Source organism: Tinamus guttatus, unplaced genomic scaffold (genome assembly GCF_059628265.1).
Source record: "Tinamus guttatus ecotype Peru unplaced genomic scaffold, ASM5962826v1 Tinamus_guttatus_pri_ptg000146l, whole genome shotgun sequence".
In the NCBI taxonomy this organism is placed as follows: Eukaryota; Metazoa; Chordata; class Aves; order Tinamiformes; family Tinamidae; genus Tinamus; species Tinamus guttatus.
In genome coordinates, this window is record NW_028288680.1 from 1,073,386 (window position 1) to 1,089,613 (window position 16,228).

The 16,228-nt window shown below is 36.5% G+C and overlaps 1 protein-coding gene across 2 annotated transcripts in view; it reads right to left on the reverse strand.

The window, feature by feature from the left end:
- The window catches only part of PCSK5 (proprotein convertase subtilisin/kexin type 5), a 232,802-nt gene that overhangs the window by 96,687 nt on the left and 119,887 nt on the right, over positions 1–16,228 (reverse strand). For both annotated transcript variants that reach the window (XM_088522071.1, XM_088522070.1), the window contains exons 9-10: positions 15,455–15,555; positions 3,293–3,396 (exon numbers count right to left, since the gene is read on the reverse strand). In XM_088522071.1, the coding sequence (XP_088378197.1) occupies positions 3,293–3,396; positions 15,455–15,555 (205 nt within the window). The remainder of the gene's footprint in view (positions 1–3,292; positions 3,397–15,454; positions 15,556–16,228) is intronic.

The window sequence follows — 16,228 nt, forward strand, 5'->3', positions numbered from 1 at the left end:
AGCTACATACAAAGAATTGTTCAGATGATTTGATCATTGTTCTTAAAACTGCAGCGTTTCATTTGGTTTCTTTCAATGTAGAAACTGCTTGGCATGAAGGCTTTATATGAGTGCTGGGGTGAGCTCTATTGTTGACCAAACAATTGGCAGAACAAAGAGTGGTTGCATACTGATCTGGCATAGCACAAAGGGAGCAACAGCCCTGGGATCCTCACAAAAAAAAAAAAGGGGGGGGGGGGGAGATGTTCTCTAGCTTTCCTCTATATTATCGGTTAATTAACTGCTTTAATTATAAAAACCCCCTTGATTTTGAGGTGAGGCTGAGTGTAACCTATCTCTTTACTAGTGGAAAATTATATGTACAACTCACTAGATCACAAAATGAGCATTCCAGAATTTCTTTTTTTAGAGTATCAGATATTAAGTTCCTATGTAAAGATGTCTACCCACTGGTTACAAAACAATAAATAAAAACACTAACAACATAAAAACTCTTGCCCATTCATGGCCTTATTCTGTTGACATGCATCTGATGAAAACTCTGTATTTGCCAGGAAATGAAACGAAAAACTGCCTTTGCTTTGGCAAATCACTGGCTGGCTCAAGTGCTTTTCCTGAATTAATCTATCAATTGAAGATGGAAAAGATGGGAGATCTTGCCACCAAAACCGACATGTATGAGCTCTGTCTGTGTGTGTTCTGCAAGGCAGAAAAGCTGCAAGTGACTAGCAAGGCTTGGAGTTGCCATGCAGCCCAGCAAAACAGCCCACTGAAAAGGCTCGATGACCCACTTTCAACTACCAGCCTTTGCCCACCCTTTGTGGAGTGAGAGGTTCTTCAAAGTTTTTGTTGTTTTCAGCCTTTCACTTCTCATTTCTAAAGGAACAAGGCTGTCTCTCTCTTTCTCCTCTTTTTTTTCTTCCTTTTTTTTTTTTTTTCTCCATCATGCATGGAGGAAAGAGAGAGTGTTTCTTGAGACATTCTTTGTTTTAATTAATTTTAAAGACAATCTTCCCCTCTTTTCCATTCTTATGGACGTGCTTTGTAAGAATGATGGATCTTGTCATCAACAAAATTATGATATAATTCCTTCAGGAACTCAGTCTGATCAGAGTAATTCATCTATGAAAAACTGTACTTTATTTGTTACTCTTGGCAACTGTGAAGGATAATAGTGTAATACTATACTAAATATTGCCACGTGCAATAGTAAAATACTGTTTCAGTCTCGCTAGCAGCGGTGTGCAAACCCCCTTCTGAGCTCAGGTTTGGATGTCGTGATTTAATCTAAATCTTTTGCTACTTCTTTTTCCAAAACCAACAGAGGTTTAAAGAGAGCTGAATTTTTATTGGAACCATTTGCTCACACTAAGTTGCCAAAATAACTTAGTTAAAACTCATGCTTTTATCTGGGTTAAAGTTGATTCCTGAGCTCCACAGAGGTTGAGGCACTTAGTTTGTCTTCCTCTTTTTCAGTCCACCACGGAGCCTACAGCAGAGCTCTGCCAGATCAGGTTGTGTTTCCTGACTTCTGATCGGCACAGGGGAGCTTGCCCATGTTCATGATTTTGCACAAGTGGTGGAGAAACCCTTCTCACTTCTTTTCCCTGCTATCCATCTGCTACGACAAACATTAAAACAGTTGGCTCCCAGGATTCAGACTAAGCTAGCTGCAGTGGCGAAACAGTCAAGTCCTGCCGCCGGTGCCGCTACCGCTGGGGTTAGCGTGACATCTCCTCTGCCAAAGAGTGACAGCTGCTGTGAAATGCAACATAGGGTGCTTGTCTCTCTTGGGAAACAAGTGGAAAAACACAAAAAGACAGAATTTCGTGAGCGAGCTAGGAAAAAAAAAAACTTCATTTGATGCTACTTGCTACTGTTAGAATTTCAGATAACTCCAATAAAATGATAATATAGTCACAAACTCCTGCCAAAATATAATGACATTCATAGTAACAAACACTGTAATAACTAAGGAAGTATCTATTTCTTACTGTATACATTTTTGCATGTCGGTATGTGCTTTTTGTAAGTGGGTTAAAACCAATCTTGTGAATTTCAAAACCTTCTCATTGTGAGGGGCTTGGAGTCAAATACCCATTTCTAAATCCATCCTCTGTAGTTAGAATCTGGTTTGGATCCAATAATGAAAGTTTTTTTGTTTGGTTTCTATTCAGTTGCGGCAGAAATGTCATAGGTCAGAATGATATATTAAAGATGCTCTGTGGAAACATGCCTTGATCTGGAATAGATTAAAGTTGGGTTCCAGTGTTATAGTGAAACCAGGGAAAAGATTTGATGGTTCTTATATGTTATATTCTGCTTTCAAGAGATCCTCACACAAAAGACTTCAAATTAATACTTATCTTAAAACAGTACTGCAGTCTTCAGCAGAAATTTTATGAAAAGAGAACTAGAGAAGCAGAAATAAACCATCCTCACTTCTTTTAGATGCAATCCAGACTGAAGACAGTAAGAATGAATGGGAATCAGAAACCAAACCACGCTGAAATACAAAATTCTATGAATTCAAGGTTCTACCTTGTGTCATCACTTGAAAATATCTCTTATCTAGTGGTGCCACTCTATATTTCTGCTTGCATTACAAAAAGATACAGCCTAGAGATACAAAAGATACAGCCTACAGACTTTGAACATGGTTTTTTTTTTGAGGCTAAGTAAGACATAGCATTTTTTGCTTCTTTGCCTTGTGCTGCAGCAATGTAATATACTGTACATCTTGAGGTGATTACTGGTTTGTCACTGGTTTGACAAAATTTCAGAAACCTTTATTTACAGCTGATTGATAAGTATTTGTCCCAATTTCATTTCTTTTTCTAAACATTTCTTTTTCTAAATCAGAAAGCAATCTTAAATAAAAAATATAGGGAGACTCATATAAAGCAGAAATTTGAAAACACTGTCCTGTCATTTTTAATCAAGATGGTCAGCAATCCTAAATGAGAACACGGGCTGAATCTGATAACTGCTACAGCTTCAACTCTAGGCTATTCTAGCTACAAAAGCTATTTAACTATAGAAGAAAAAAAATTAAAACACCTGATACACTTAGTTTTCTTCCAGCACTGTACAATGTAGGGCTGAAAGGGCCTAGCAGGATCTGGTGGCTATCATTCAGTGGCTGCCATTTTTATTTTTAGTAATTTTAAGAGCTTTTCTTTATTGAAGAGAGGACAGGCTCTTTTTTTTTTTTTCAAATGAAAGACTCAAAGCTAAACAGAATCAAAATGACAAAAATCTTTAAGCCATTGATGGTAAAGAAGTGGCTCACCCTTATAACCAGCTGCATTGGTTTTCCAGTCATTAGCATTCAGATGTCCTGCACGTGAAGTCCTTACAATAATATGCTGTATGTCTCTCCAGGTCAGAAATGGACTATGGAAAAAGGGAAAGACAAAGCGAAAAATCAGACATATTCTGTACAAATGGAGAGATAAAAGGTCATGCAAGCTAAAAAGTATCCAAACCAAACAATTCTAAGTTCCTTTCCCTATGCTCCCTTCAAAATAATGTTCTAATTTTACAGCAAGACAGTATCCAACCATTAAGTTTTGCATTAAGCAGGCTATAATGATACACAAGTAGTATTCCACTATAAGAAACTTCTAATGCTTTGCTAAGCAAAGGAAGATAAAGGAGTATATTTCATCCAGATGTAATTTGTATGATCATCAACTGTTGTACATGGTTACCTACCTTGACCAAAGAGAAAAAAAAAAGCCAAATGATGGCTCACTGAAAAACTCTACTAAATCTTAGTAATTACATCTTCAAGCTGGGAATTTCAACTGGCAAATTCAATGAAAGTTTCAATTTCTAATTCGAATGTCTCGGTTGTTATTCCCTTGAATATTACCTTGAGCCTTGGAATTCACTGTAGCTGTGAACACCAAATCTGAATAGTTACACAAGAAGTGTTTGATAGGACAGATGTAAATTACTTTAACAGAGTATTAATAACCTGTCTGCTGGGACAGCGTAAGACAATGCTGTTTGCACCCTCAAAATACAGTTACTACCTATTTATCTTGCAGAAATTGAGGAAATCTGTAGGGAGTGTAGTTTTCTTACTGCTCTTGGATCCACGGTCAAACATCCCAAGGAGAATTACTTTTTTTAAAAGGCCATTTAAAGGAGTATGGCCATAGTAGGGGGCTTTTTAATTTGTTCCAATTTCTCAGTGTTTTTCATCATTTGGTAGCACATGAAGAAGAAGAGCATTCCATTTAAACAATCAGTTAGTGGAGAGAATGGAATGGGTGACTGAATAGCTGGGAGGAAATGAGCACTGCAGCTCACACGCTAGAGCCCCCAGCCACTCAGCATCGTGCTCCAAGGATCACTGAAGTGTCATTATCTGCCTGTGCTGTGCTCAACAGCACAGCTCCATTCAGCTGTAAGGACGAGGACAGACCAGAATGAAATTTATCAGGCTCGTATTGTTTGTCTACACTGCCCAGAACTAAGAAGTCATTGAAACTCCGGAAGAACTTGGTTCAACACCTTAACATTTTCTGTGTCATGCAGAAGGAGAAGACACTAGGGCTGGCAGACAAAAGACTTCTTTCAGGTGCTTGCTTTTAGGGCAGAAGTCATATACTCAGGCACTGCTCTCCTCCTGCATGGCCCTCCTCTGTCCCTGGCTTCACTCACAGCTGGAAATTGTGGGGAAGTATGAGTGTGGGGAAGACCAACCATGACTGATCTGAGTGGGCCCCTTCCTGGAGCAAGGGGGACATTGCTCTGTGCTGTTACACTAATACACGGTCAGATCACTAGAAATTTCAATGAGAAATATCTTTGGGAAGCAGCCACAGAGCAAAAGGAATCTTCCAGAAATATCTGATTCTTCTATGGGCTGACAGGGAAAGAAAAAAGAAAATTTCATTCATTTCCCTGTTGCATGTGCTAAATGTTGTACAGGTTGCCTCCTTGCCCCAGCAGTGTTTTATATCTTCCAGATTTTTTTTTCCAAAATTCGTGGAAATACTTGAGGAATCAGTGTTGTATGGTGTTTAACTACGGAAGCAGTGTCTTCCCCTATGAGAAGAAATCAAGCTAGTGGGAAAAAAAATGAGTGGATGTGATTATGTAATGAAATAACATTACAGAAAGAGTACTTTTTATTTCAAGCTGTGTAAATTCATGTTTTTAGATGATAAATTTTACCTTCCACAAACTAGAATTTTAGAAGACAACAGGGGCACAGAAGTTATTACAAAACTGCAATGAACCTGTTCCTAGGAAATCTTCCCCCTTTCTTATTCGCAGTGATCTTAAGGACAAATATTGATGGGTCTTAACCAAAAGAAGCTTACTTGCCTGGGTAAAATTACAACAAATGAAACAGTTAGTTACATTTCAGAACTATGGTACAAAGTTCTATATAATGGAGAAAAACTTGGGATATCACATGACTAATTTTTACACATTTTACTTTTCAGTAACTACATAATCCTTCATCTTGAAATCCAGTATAGAGTTACTTAAAAATGTCAGACTTTTATGCAACTAGGTTGTACAAGACAATTCAAAGTAAGGTACCACAGAGTTTTACCAGACATCCTTTTCTTGCTTCCCTTGCAGTAGTACCATTTTATTTCCAAGGGTATCTTTTTCCTTCACAGAACATTACCCTGGGGATTTTTGTGGTCTATGCTAAGATGATAAACTGGCCTTTGCAGCTACAGTCAGGATATCAGAGGAAGTGGAGCTGGAATAATCTGAAGGATAATGATTTATATGTGAATCTCTTATTTAGTGCACAGAGATTTTTTCTGTATTTTCTTTTTAGCTGTATCACTTTGTAACCATTCAGTTCTCCTCCATATCTGTACATAAAACGAATGAGGGTACATTCATGTCTGAATTATTCTTTAAGGAGAACAGTGAGAGAGGATGCCTATCAGGCCTGAACATTTGTTAATAAATTAATAAGCTCACAGATAAAGGCTTTTCTTTCTTTAAGGTGAAATCTCTCAAACTAGCAGCTGGACTATGATGACAGAAGCTGTGTATCTGCTAAGCTGGTTAAAAAAAAAAAAACTGCAAAAACGTCATGGAATGTAATGGGCATTAAGAGCTTGTAATGTAGGGTATGCTTGGACAGTCACGTAACATGCCTCAAGAAAAAGAAAAAATCAGTAACGTTTTATACCAGATCAGGAATTTCACTGGGAGTCTGTGTAAAGACTTAAAACATGTTTCAGGCCTTCAGGAAGACCTCTAGGAATCCCAAGAGCTGCATTCTTTATAATCTGGAATCTAAACAATCTGTTATTCCATAAAGCAAGCTGTCCATGCTCCTGGCGAAAAATAAAGTACTAAAATGCTCCTCTCAACTTTAAAAGGAGAGATTCAAGATACACCACATTCAACTGATTATTTAAAAAGAAATAGAAGATAAAAGATACAGGGATATAGTAGCCTCCACTTAATAGTACTAAACTCTCATAAATTTGCATTAGTTGCTCAGTCAGAAAATGAGATTAGGTTTCAAAAGCAGAGTTTACTTTTAGAAACAAGAAACACAGAACATCCTGAAACTGAACCATTTGCTGTTTTATCTGCCATCCTTATCTAATCATAAAAAATAAGGCAAGAATTTCTGGAGCAGAAAATCTTTGATCAAAAGTCTGATTTCCAGGACATAGAAAACGTATCTGGTTAAATCAATCTGCCTCTCATACCATCTCCACATTTGTCTGCTTATTGCAGAAGTCATGAGATACATTTTGTTCACGTTTTCTTCTTAAGGAATGGTAGTGTGGGAATATTTATATCTAGAGATTTAATAGTATAAGAACAATACTCAAACTGATTTCTGGAACCTACAATCTGAGCTTCATTATACTAAAAATTGGGTTATTGCCAGATTGAAATTTCCTCCCTACAGTAGACACCTCATTTGAAACAAGAGGTTGCAACTGTGTCCATTTTTTTTCAGAAACTGTAACAAAAAAAAAAAAAAAAAAAACAAGGCCTGGAATGAAATCAAAATAGCAGATTATTTGGAGAAAGGACAGGGTTTTTGTTTTTTTTTTAAACAGGACAGACAAGCAGCCAATTTTTAAAGCATCTGGAAAAATCAGAGAATTGGTCAAAAATTGTAAAACACCGAAATTGGAACTTAATGAGCAACCAGTTGTTTGCTAGCCATGTGGGCCACAGATCCAGACAAGATGTCATTGACGTTAATTGATTTACCACTTGATTAACCTCAGAAGAAGTAATAGCTAAACATCTTGAAATGAATAAATGCATTAAGAACAGTACTAACTCTGCTTGATAATGGAATGATTTCAAAAAATTTCCTTCCAAGAAAAAAATTTTTCAGTGTCTCATCTGGAATTGCCTTGGGATTGTACATACCAGACAATAATCAAAATCATATTAGAATAAGCAGAAGTGAGAACAATTAGATTCAAAAAATTTGTCTAACAAGCAACAAGTAATGAATGTCATGTCCTCACCAAACTATTTATACTCTGAGGTGCAGGCCTCTCTTTTACAAGCTTCTCAAAATGTTTGTGAAACAACGTATATGAGAAGAAATGAAACAGGACAAGTGCATTAAGTTATACTACAGTAATAGTCATTTCAGATTTAACTGTATCTTTAAACAGAAAAAAAAATCATTATTCCAGCTGCTCAGAAATAGTAGGTCATTATTTCTGGCCAAATCTGATTTCTTCATTAAACAAGTAGTTTCCTTCATGACAGTGGGGCTAAAAAAAAAAAGTAAAGAAAAAAAAGTAAAGAATTCAGGCATTTTTCTTTTGTATAATGACCTAAAATAATCATTCAAAATAAATAATTGCTGCAAGGACAATTAGCAAAAATATCACTGAATGCAATAACGATACAAATGGGATCTTACATTTTTTAGCAAAAGGAATAATGATTGCTATATTATCTTCATAACTAGTAGTTTGAGTGTGATGATGATGGTCCATTTGAAAAAATATTTTTTGTCAAAACAGGCAAGGCTGACATGCATTTCTGGAAGAACTTTTCTTTTTTTTTTCAAACAGTCAAGAGAAAAAAATAGCATTACAGGGTTCCAGGTGGCACTTCTAATTTCTGCAAGTAATTTCTGATTCCCTTTCACTGACTGAGAGCCTTTTGAAAGAAAGCCAGGACAAACTCAAGTTTGGCAGAAGATAAGCTTTGCTCAAAAAAACATAGTGGCAGTTGAAAATACCGTAAGAGAAAAGTCAATTATTAGCAGTATTAAGGACATGTGCAATGGACCTCTCTCTAAAGAGACATGTAGTTAATGATATTTGGGGAAAATATCTTCATAGACTCAAAACTGCTCTTGGTGACCTTTTACATTAATTGCTGTATTTCTACTCTTTTTCTATCTGCATCTTAATTGAAGTCCCAGATAAAGAACAGCAATGATATGCCTCTGGAAATAGGATGTTGACTAAAACTAAGTATGTGTAATTCAAAGCAAATACATTCTAAACTCAGTATATTATTAATATACTGAACATTAATATCATTAATCTTAACCATTAATCTTAAATACATACACTTTAAGCATCTCAAACCCATAAATTCTAAAACTTCAGAAGTTTTCCTTATAAATCTGCATCTTTTGAAGTTCTTTTCAAGGTTCTAACAGTTGCCTTTACAACACCATGTTCATCAATTTATGTCTGGATCCACTTTATGCCAGTCAGCTAATGTTAATGCAACATCTTCATAGCTTCCAAAGCACATTGTAATCTTTCAAAGTGTCATTATTTAAAGGCTTCTGGATTGGCTACAATCATATTTAAGTTTATTTTAAGATTGATTTTTAGACTATTGGTGTTCAGTGTATACACTGATGATCTGTCCTATCTCGGTTTCTTTACAGTACTGTACAGAAGATAACAATTTTTTTTCTACAAACAAGCAACAATAAAAAATGGAGAATTTAGAGTGATGACTGATAGCTCTTAAAAAAAACAAACAAAAAGCAAAAAAACTGTTCATAAAGTTGTTCTGAAGGCTCTGAAAATGGGAGACATTGGTATACACAGGAATGGCAAGGATCGTGATGCCAGAAACAGGACGTAAACGACATGACATGAGACCGAGGTGAAGAGGGAGAGGAAAAAGTCAATCAAGGCCATCTGAATGCAACAAAAATGGGTAAGGTGTCTTCCAGGATCAAACCAATTATTTAATATGATAATTAAACTAGATTAAACTAATCATTTGTGTCAAAATATGGATCCTCAAACATTTCAGACTGATTTTGTTTTGTCACATTAATTCTTTCTGAAAAAGAATACTGAAATTCTTGTCTTCTTGCTCTTCTGTTGCACAGATAGGTTCTGATTTATGTACAGAAAAGTTTTTGTTTCTTCTAGGCCAAAGCTATTATAAGATTTTTACTTAAAAATGGGAAGATCTACCTTAATTTTCACTAAAAATAAACTGATTGGCTTCTCTGTGTTGTGTTTTCATTCATTGTTTTAAACTAAGCAGAGCAGAGCAGTAAGTGAACTAGAGGCACTAGAGTTGGTCAATACCATTTTTCCCCTTTCCGAATTCAGCGCTTTTTTCAGTGCAGCTCTATGGGCTGATGGTCTAGGCCAGGTTCTAGGCCAGGTAAAACCCTATGCATGCTTGACATATTCTAGCTCTGGTTACAAATGTAACAGATTCTGTCTGTATTTTGACCAAATTCCAAAATCGATGTTTAATAACTCCACCTAACTTCCCAAGCAGTAGCAGACTCTGTCTTTATGCTTCCATACATGCTGAATTTCTGAAAAGTGGCCAATTACACTCCTGAAAGAGCAAGTATGCTATTTTTAGCCACAGTGACTCACAGAATAGAGCTGAAAAGCAGACATACTGCAAAAGTTTTGCTAAAAATGTATTTATAATTGATAATATTCACACATATTTAATCAATAGCTCTCTGCTGCAGAAGTGAGCATGTGCATCCAGTTCATTAAAGCTTTCACTTTACCCATTTTAAGGAAGATGGGTGGTCTTTTAGCGCTCTTTTTCAGGGAACAAGACTATGAAGTGCACCCTCAAAGGAATCAAGAATAAGTGCAGTTGTACTCTGACATGATGAATATATTCCTCTAGACTAGCAGAAGTATAATCAGACACATATTTGTGTACCTGTACCAACTCAGCAGTGCACACAGTGATGCCAGAGTCCACAGCCTGTGGAGTATTGTGCTTTCCCCAGGTGCAAAAACCAAGAATCAACAATAAGAAAACAAAGAGTGATGCACCTGCATGTTAATGACTTTCTGAGGAGATCGGTATCCGCAACACATTCTTGACTGCACCTTCTCCAGAGGAAGAATGAAATGTGACTACTCAAAAAGAGTTTGGGACAAGAATGTGGAAGCAACCACATTGAAACTCTGGACGAGCTGCCAGTTTCAGAATAAATGTTACTGTACATTTGGGGTAACCTTGCACTACCCTAGGGTAATATGGGGAACAATCAGGAAAATGGTGTCCACACTACTGGATTTCATCTATCTAATAAGTCAGTTATTCCTGTGCTACTTTTAATACAATAGAGCTACAACTCTGTGTTTAAAGGAGTCTCAGTGAAAGCCTGTAGGTACACTTGTTTTTTTGTTTCGCTTGCACTTGTTTCTTTTCTTTCTGCAGAATGCAGACAGGGCAAAGCAGAGCACATCCGTGTTCTGCAGGCTGGTTCTGAACAGCCAGCAGAACCCAGAAGAGCAACTTCAGCAAAAGTCAGCCTTGAAAAGCTGAGGAACGCATAGTGAACCAAGAAACTATAGGAAATAGAGCTGCCAAACTCCTAAAATCTTCAACAGAGCACATGATAACTGAGATTTTTCAAAAGCTTACAAAGCAAAAGGCATTGCCTGGCACTGGAACAATGGCTATCCACTTCTATTTCTAGCTATTGCTCCAAAGCTCAGACACACTAAATGTCAATGAGAAAGTTAAAAATGAACACAAAGAACATTTTTAAACTCAGGCTTAGTTTAAGAAATGGTTGGTTGGAATCTTCCTAATACCATTTGTAAGGCAAGTTATATGGAAAATTTCAGACCAAACAAAAGCTCTTTGGCAAGGTTATGTGTAACTGAAAACAGGCCCTTAAAATGGGAAACACTGGGCAAACTTAACTCAGGGTTTGGAATGAATTAAAATTCATTCCAAATGAATCTCAATTAATAATTGAAATTGTCTAAGTGGCACTGGTCATTGAAGCTCAGGAGAAACACAGATTCTAGATTAATCATTTATTTGCTTTTCTACTGCTCAAATATCTCATCATTAAGAGCATTATTTTACAACTACTCCAAAAATGAAAAGATTCACAGATTCCTAGCTCACAGACTTTGAATTTCCCTTTTCTAAAAGATAGTCCATCAACTGAGCAAAGACCTAGCCAAGTCTCATGGACTTTCACTGGAATCCTATATAGAGAGGTCACCTGAAAGCATTTCCATAGCTTGCCTCAGCCTTCTTACCACCTTTAGTCTATTTTACTCACAGACAAACAAACTTCTCATAATTGGGATAAAATTCTCTCTTGACTTTGAAGACAACAGAGGTATGTTCTCTGTACCCAAAACTATACCTAAGTTGTCAGTATACTGCTTTTCTGTCCTCTTGACGGAGTCTCAGTAAGAAAATCAATCAATACAGTGCCTCAAGTATCTGGTCAGTTACAGAAATTTGAAATCTCTTCCTCTGACATTCCTGACCCTTTGCAATTCAAACTCAGGTTGCTTTTCATCTCAGTGATTATACTCAGTTTTACTGCCTTTTAAAAAAATGAGGTGCTTTGTCCCTCCTCTGAAGGAGGAAAAGGCAGAAGAGAAAAGGCTGAAAAATAGCAAATTAATACTTCCACTTTAGGTGTCATTTCTAACTCATGTACCTCCAGTTAATCATACCATGGATCAGAACACACGCATTGGCTTATCAACAGTGGAACATGCAGTTCACTTCGGGATGGATAATTTATTCTTTTGGCAAAACTGAAGCAACATAAGACTTTTTTTCTTTGCCTTCTCGATAGGAGCATGGCACAAAGCCCAGTGGAAAAGATGCATCATACTGAGTCTCACTCCCAGATCTGATTTATCCAAATCCCAAATCTGAAACCTTTTATCGAAGAGGGGTCTTTTTGATATCAATAGTAGATGGTAATACGTAATGCAAATAGTTTATTCTTAGAAATAATATCACTACCTATCTGACATACACTCTACTTTCATAACTGTTGGTTTACAACTGGCAAAATTCAGCATTGTGCAATTAATATGAAAACGGTGTAACACACAAAGCAAGAAGTTATCCATAGCACATACTAGATTCACTGGGAACTGATCAGATAAAACAAGTGACTACCTGAATACTACAAAAACCCACAGAATATGAAGATTATGAAAGGGCTTCTTTGTGTTTTCATACGTTTTTGCACTAGGCCCCAACAGGATTTCAAAAAAGCATTTTAAAACTTGGTTGCACTGGGGTTCCTGGAGGAAAACATGCCATTTCATATTCCAACACTAGCCTGAAAAAAAAGGCTCAAAGAAAGGTGTGTTCACTCTAGATTAAGATGGGGTCCTAAGTATCACCTCTTCACCAATCCTTCCACATCGGGCTTATGAAAGCAAGCAAGTGGCAGGTTGCAGTGGCAATATGTTTTGCTCATTTTCCATGGGTTTAATGTATCTTTGCTTGTCAGTTAAAGCAATCTCTTGGCTGTTCAAGCTCGCAACCAGGCCTGTATGAGCCCCCTGAAGTCTCCCAGGAACAGAAGTTACCTTCTCTCGAAAACTGACGTTTTTGGTTCAAAACTATTTCACTGCCAGAGTTTCTGGCATCTGTTCTTCCAGCATGAAATAAAACTATACATTATTCCAGAAATACTGAAAAAGTGTTCAGAACTAAGTAAGTGCTCCAATTTGCTGCATGAAAAGCATAATTAATAATGCTTTTCCAACTAATCTTAATAAAAAACCTCTACTACAAACATTAGTTTTGCTAGAACAGACAATAAAACAGTATTTAAGGAAGAATCTATGTAAATGCAGGCTCTATCTGAATGAAAATTATTTCCAGTTAAGCTCTTAAACAGAATCATGAAGTCTTTGTCCTTTATATGCTATGTATTTTTACAAGTATAGGAGAAAATATTTCAGAGAGCTTTAAAATTTCTTTTTGTATTTTTTTTTAATTCCTGTCTTTTATTTAATATCATCTAACTTCACAGGTATCACAAGAGAAAATTATAACTCAAATATTTGAGTAAATAAATGAATAAATAATGCAGTTCAGAAGTAGCTAAAATCAACTAAGTACATTTCACATCTGCAACTCCATGACACTAGGGTTAAACAGATTATGACATGATCTCCTAGTGACACTAAAGATGTTATTCCATAATCTGTCATTTAACTAGATGCAATGTTACCACTGTGGTAAGTATGAACCCAGGCTAATTTACAGAAGAAAAAAACAACATCAAGGGAAAACTGGAAATATTTCTCCTAAATATTTTTTCTCTTTTTGCATTTCTGGCTGGTAGCTTTATTCAGAAGGTTAGTTGTAAGTATTCATAGACAAGGAAAGTTAGTAAATGGAATGCAAATGAGGCAGTGAAATGCACAAGAAGCACATTTATGTTACCATTAATATAATTCGAATCTATTCAAATATATAGCATAAGAGAGATGTGGAAATAAGTTAGAAAGCTCTCTTTACTAAAATTGAATAAACCTGAACCCGCCCTCCCCCCAAAAAACTGTTGCATTTTCAGCCTGGATGTCTCCTAACACAGAACAGAGCACTTTAAATACAAAAAGTGACTAGGATATATACATACACATACACATTCTGCCTCCATCAGTACAGGTGAAGGTTCAATGTAATTTTTCCTTTGTTCCTGAGATATCTGTTATCATAGCAACTATCAATTTAAAAACAAACAAACAAAAAACCACTAATCCACTGGCAGTATCCTGGCTTTCTCAATAATACACTCACCAAAATATAACTAAAACAAAGGATGTGCAAAGTGCAAGCTTCACAGTCGGTATTAAGACATCAGAGGTAGGTTGGCTGTGGGAATTGTGTGCAATAATTCTTTTAAAGCTTCAGCTATAGCAAATATTTGTTAGCAAATGCTCATAAAATGGCACAAATTACAAACAATGGCAATTCATTAATAAGTAATTATAAAAACTTTCAGCAGAATGAAGTTTTGGCACATGCAATGTTATCTGTGTAAACAGATTACTTTTAGAATGAATTTAAGCATTCTTACAACTGAGACTAAGAAGAGATTGAAAAGAATGCTTTCTAAAATACTAGCACTACATTTTTTTTCAAATAGCTTTGTTTCTAACCATTGCATTAACAAAATCTAATTATAATGATAAAAGTGCCCCACTACTTAAGATTATATCCATTTTTCAATTACTCTCACTTATTTTCATGACTGTAAGTCAGCAGCAAATATACATTTTGTGTTGAATATCAACCCATGGCTTCTTCAAAAAAGCAACATCAAAAACGCAAACATAAACCTGCAGCTATTGCTAACATATACTTTGAAAAAACCATTGTGCACAAAAGTATTACTTTCTTCAAAGAAACTCATTGCCCTGATAGGAAACTGTCCTCAGAATTTAACAAAGTTGATCTCTTGGCACTTAAAATCTGAATTCAAGCAGGACTTGGAGTGGAGCACTACACCTTAGATCTGCATGTATCATCCAGTGCAGCATACAGCATTGCAAAATGACCTGAAGCACAAATTACTTGATAAATCTCCCATATTTCTGCTGTTTCACAAACATGATATTAATATATATCAGACATAAACAGAGAGGAATTCTGCAATTGACAAAATGCAAAATGTTTTTTTAAAGTGAAACTGTGGAACTTGACCCATTAGAAGAGACAGACTTCTCAGTTCAACACACAGAGATTGTGAATTTTTATTTTCTATACTGTGTTCCTTTGTGTTCCTACTAGCCTAACAATGTCCCAGTAGATTTTTTACATTCAAGAATGGATGCTGCAAAAAGGAGCCTGATGAATGTGAGAAGCAACCTACAGCAGCCTGCAGAGTACAGCAGATCCTGGGCAGCTCTCTGAAGGTACCTAAAGCCACTGTGAGGATACCTCCACTGATTCCATTCAGTGGAAGCTACCTGTGCTCACCACCATTCCAAGTTATTTCCACACTCTTTGAGTACTCTGCCTTCATCACCATGGTGTCAGCTTTCTCACATGCAAGGTGAGCGCGCTGATCTGTCCTGTCTTTATAAGCGTACTGTGAATTTCAAATACACAGAGTGTCTAAAGCACTTTGAGATCCCCGGATAAAAGGTGCCAGATAAGTGCGTAAAATCCATCTGTATGATTAATAATTTATTTTTTCAGAGCATAACTCAGATCTTACTTTGCTTCCAGTGCCAGTGCAATGATGCCTGCAGCCATAGGTGCAGAGGCTGAGGTTCCCGTATGGCTGTCTGTGCAACGCTGCCTCAGGTCTGTGGTGATCTGGAAGAAATTGAATGTGCGAAATTTAGAACACAGCTTCAGAAATCAGAACAGGTTTCATTTGCTTGAATGAGCTGCCTGTAAGCAGAGGGTATTTTCTTCTTCCATCACAAAGGAGGAAAAAAAGCCTTCTGAGTACATGATTTTAGATGTTCATTTTCTGCTCAGCACTTGAAGACGGTCGTGAACTTGAAGGAGTGTTCTCTGTATTGCACTGAAAACATAAGTTAGTCTCATTTTTTTTTCATGGCATGACCAACAAAAGACGTGTAAACTCGGAAAACATGCACAGGGTTTGTAACAGAATGGTTAGAACTCTGCTCTTCTATTACTTTGCATTTATAGAGCACTTCCCATCCAAGAATCTCAAAGTGCTTTACAAATAGGGATGAATTAAACCTCACAGTGTTCCCAACATACGGCTTCATTATGACCATTTTTAAGACTGTAAACTAGAAGTATGGATGGGTTAATGGGGTTACCTGAAGTTACAGTGGAAGTACATGGTAGAACAGAATGCAGTTATGCTCATGTTAAGAAGTGCTGCATTTAATCCACAATCCCTTCCTTCCTATTCACATGAAATTAAGCAACAACTCCTCTGAAAATCCTGATGTAATCACAAATTTGGCTTAAAGATCTCCAGCCAATTAGTTCTTTGGAGCTTTACATG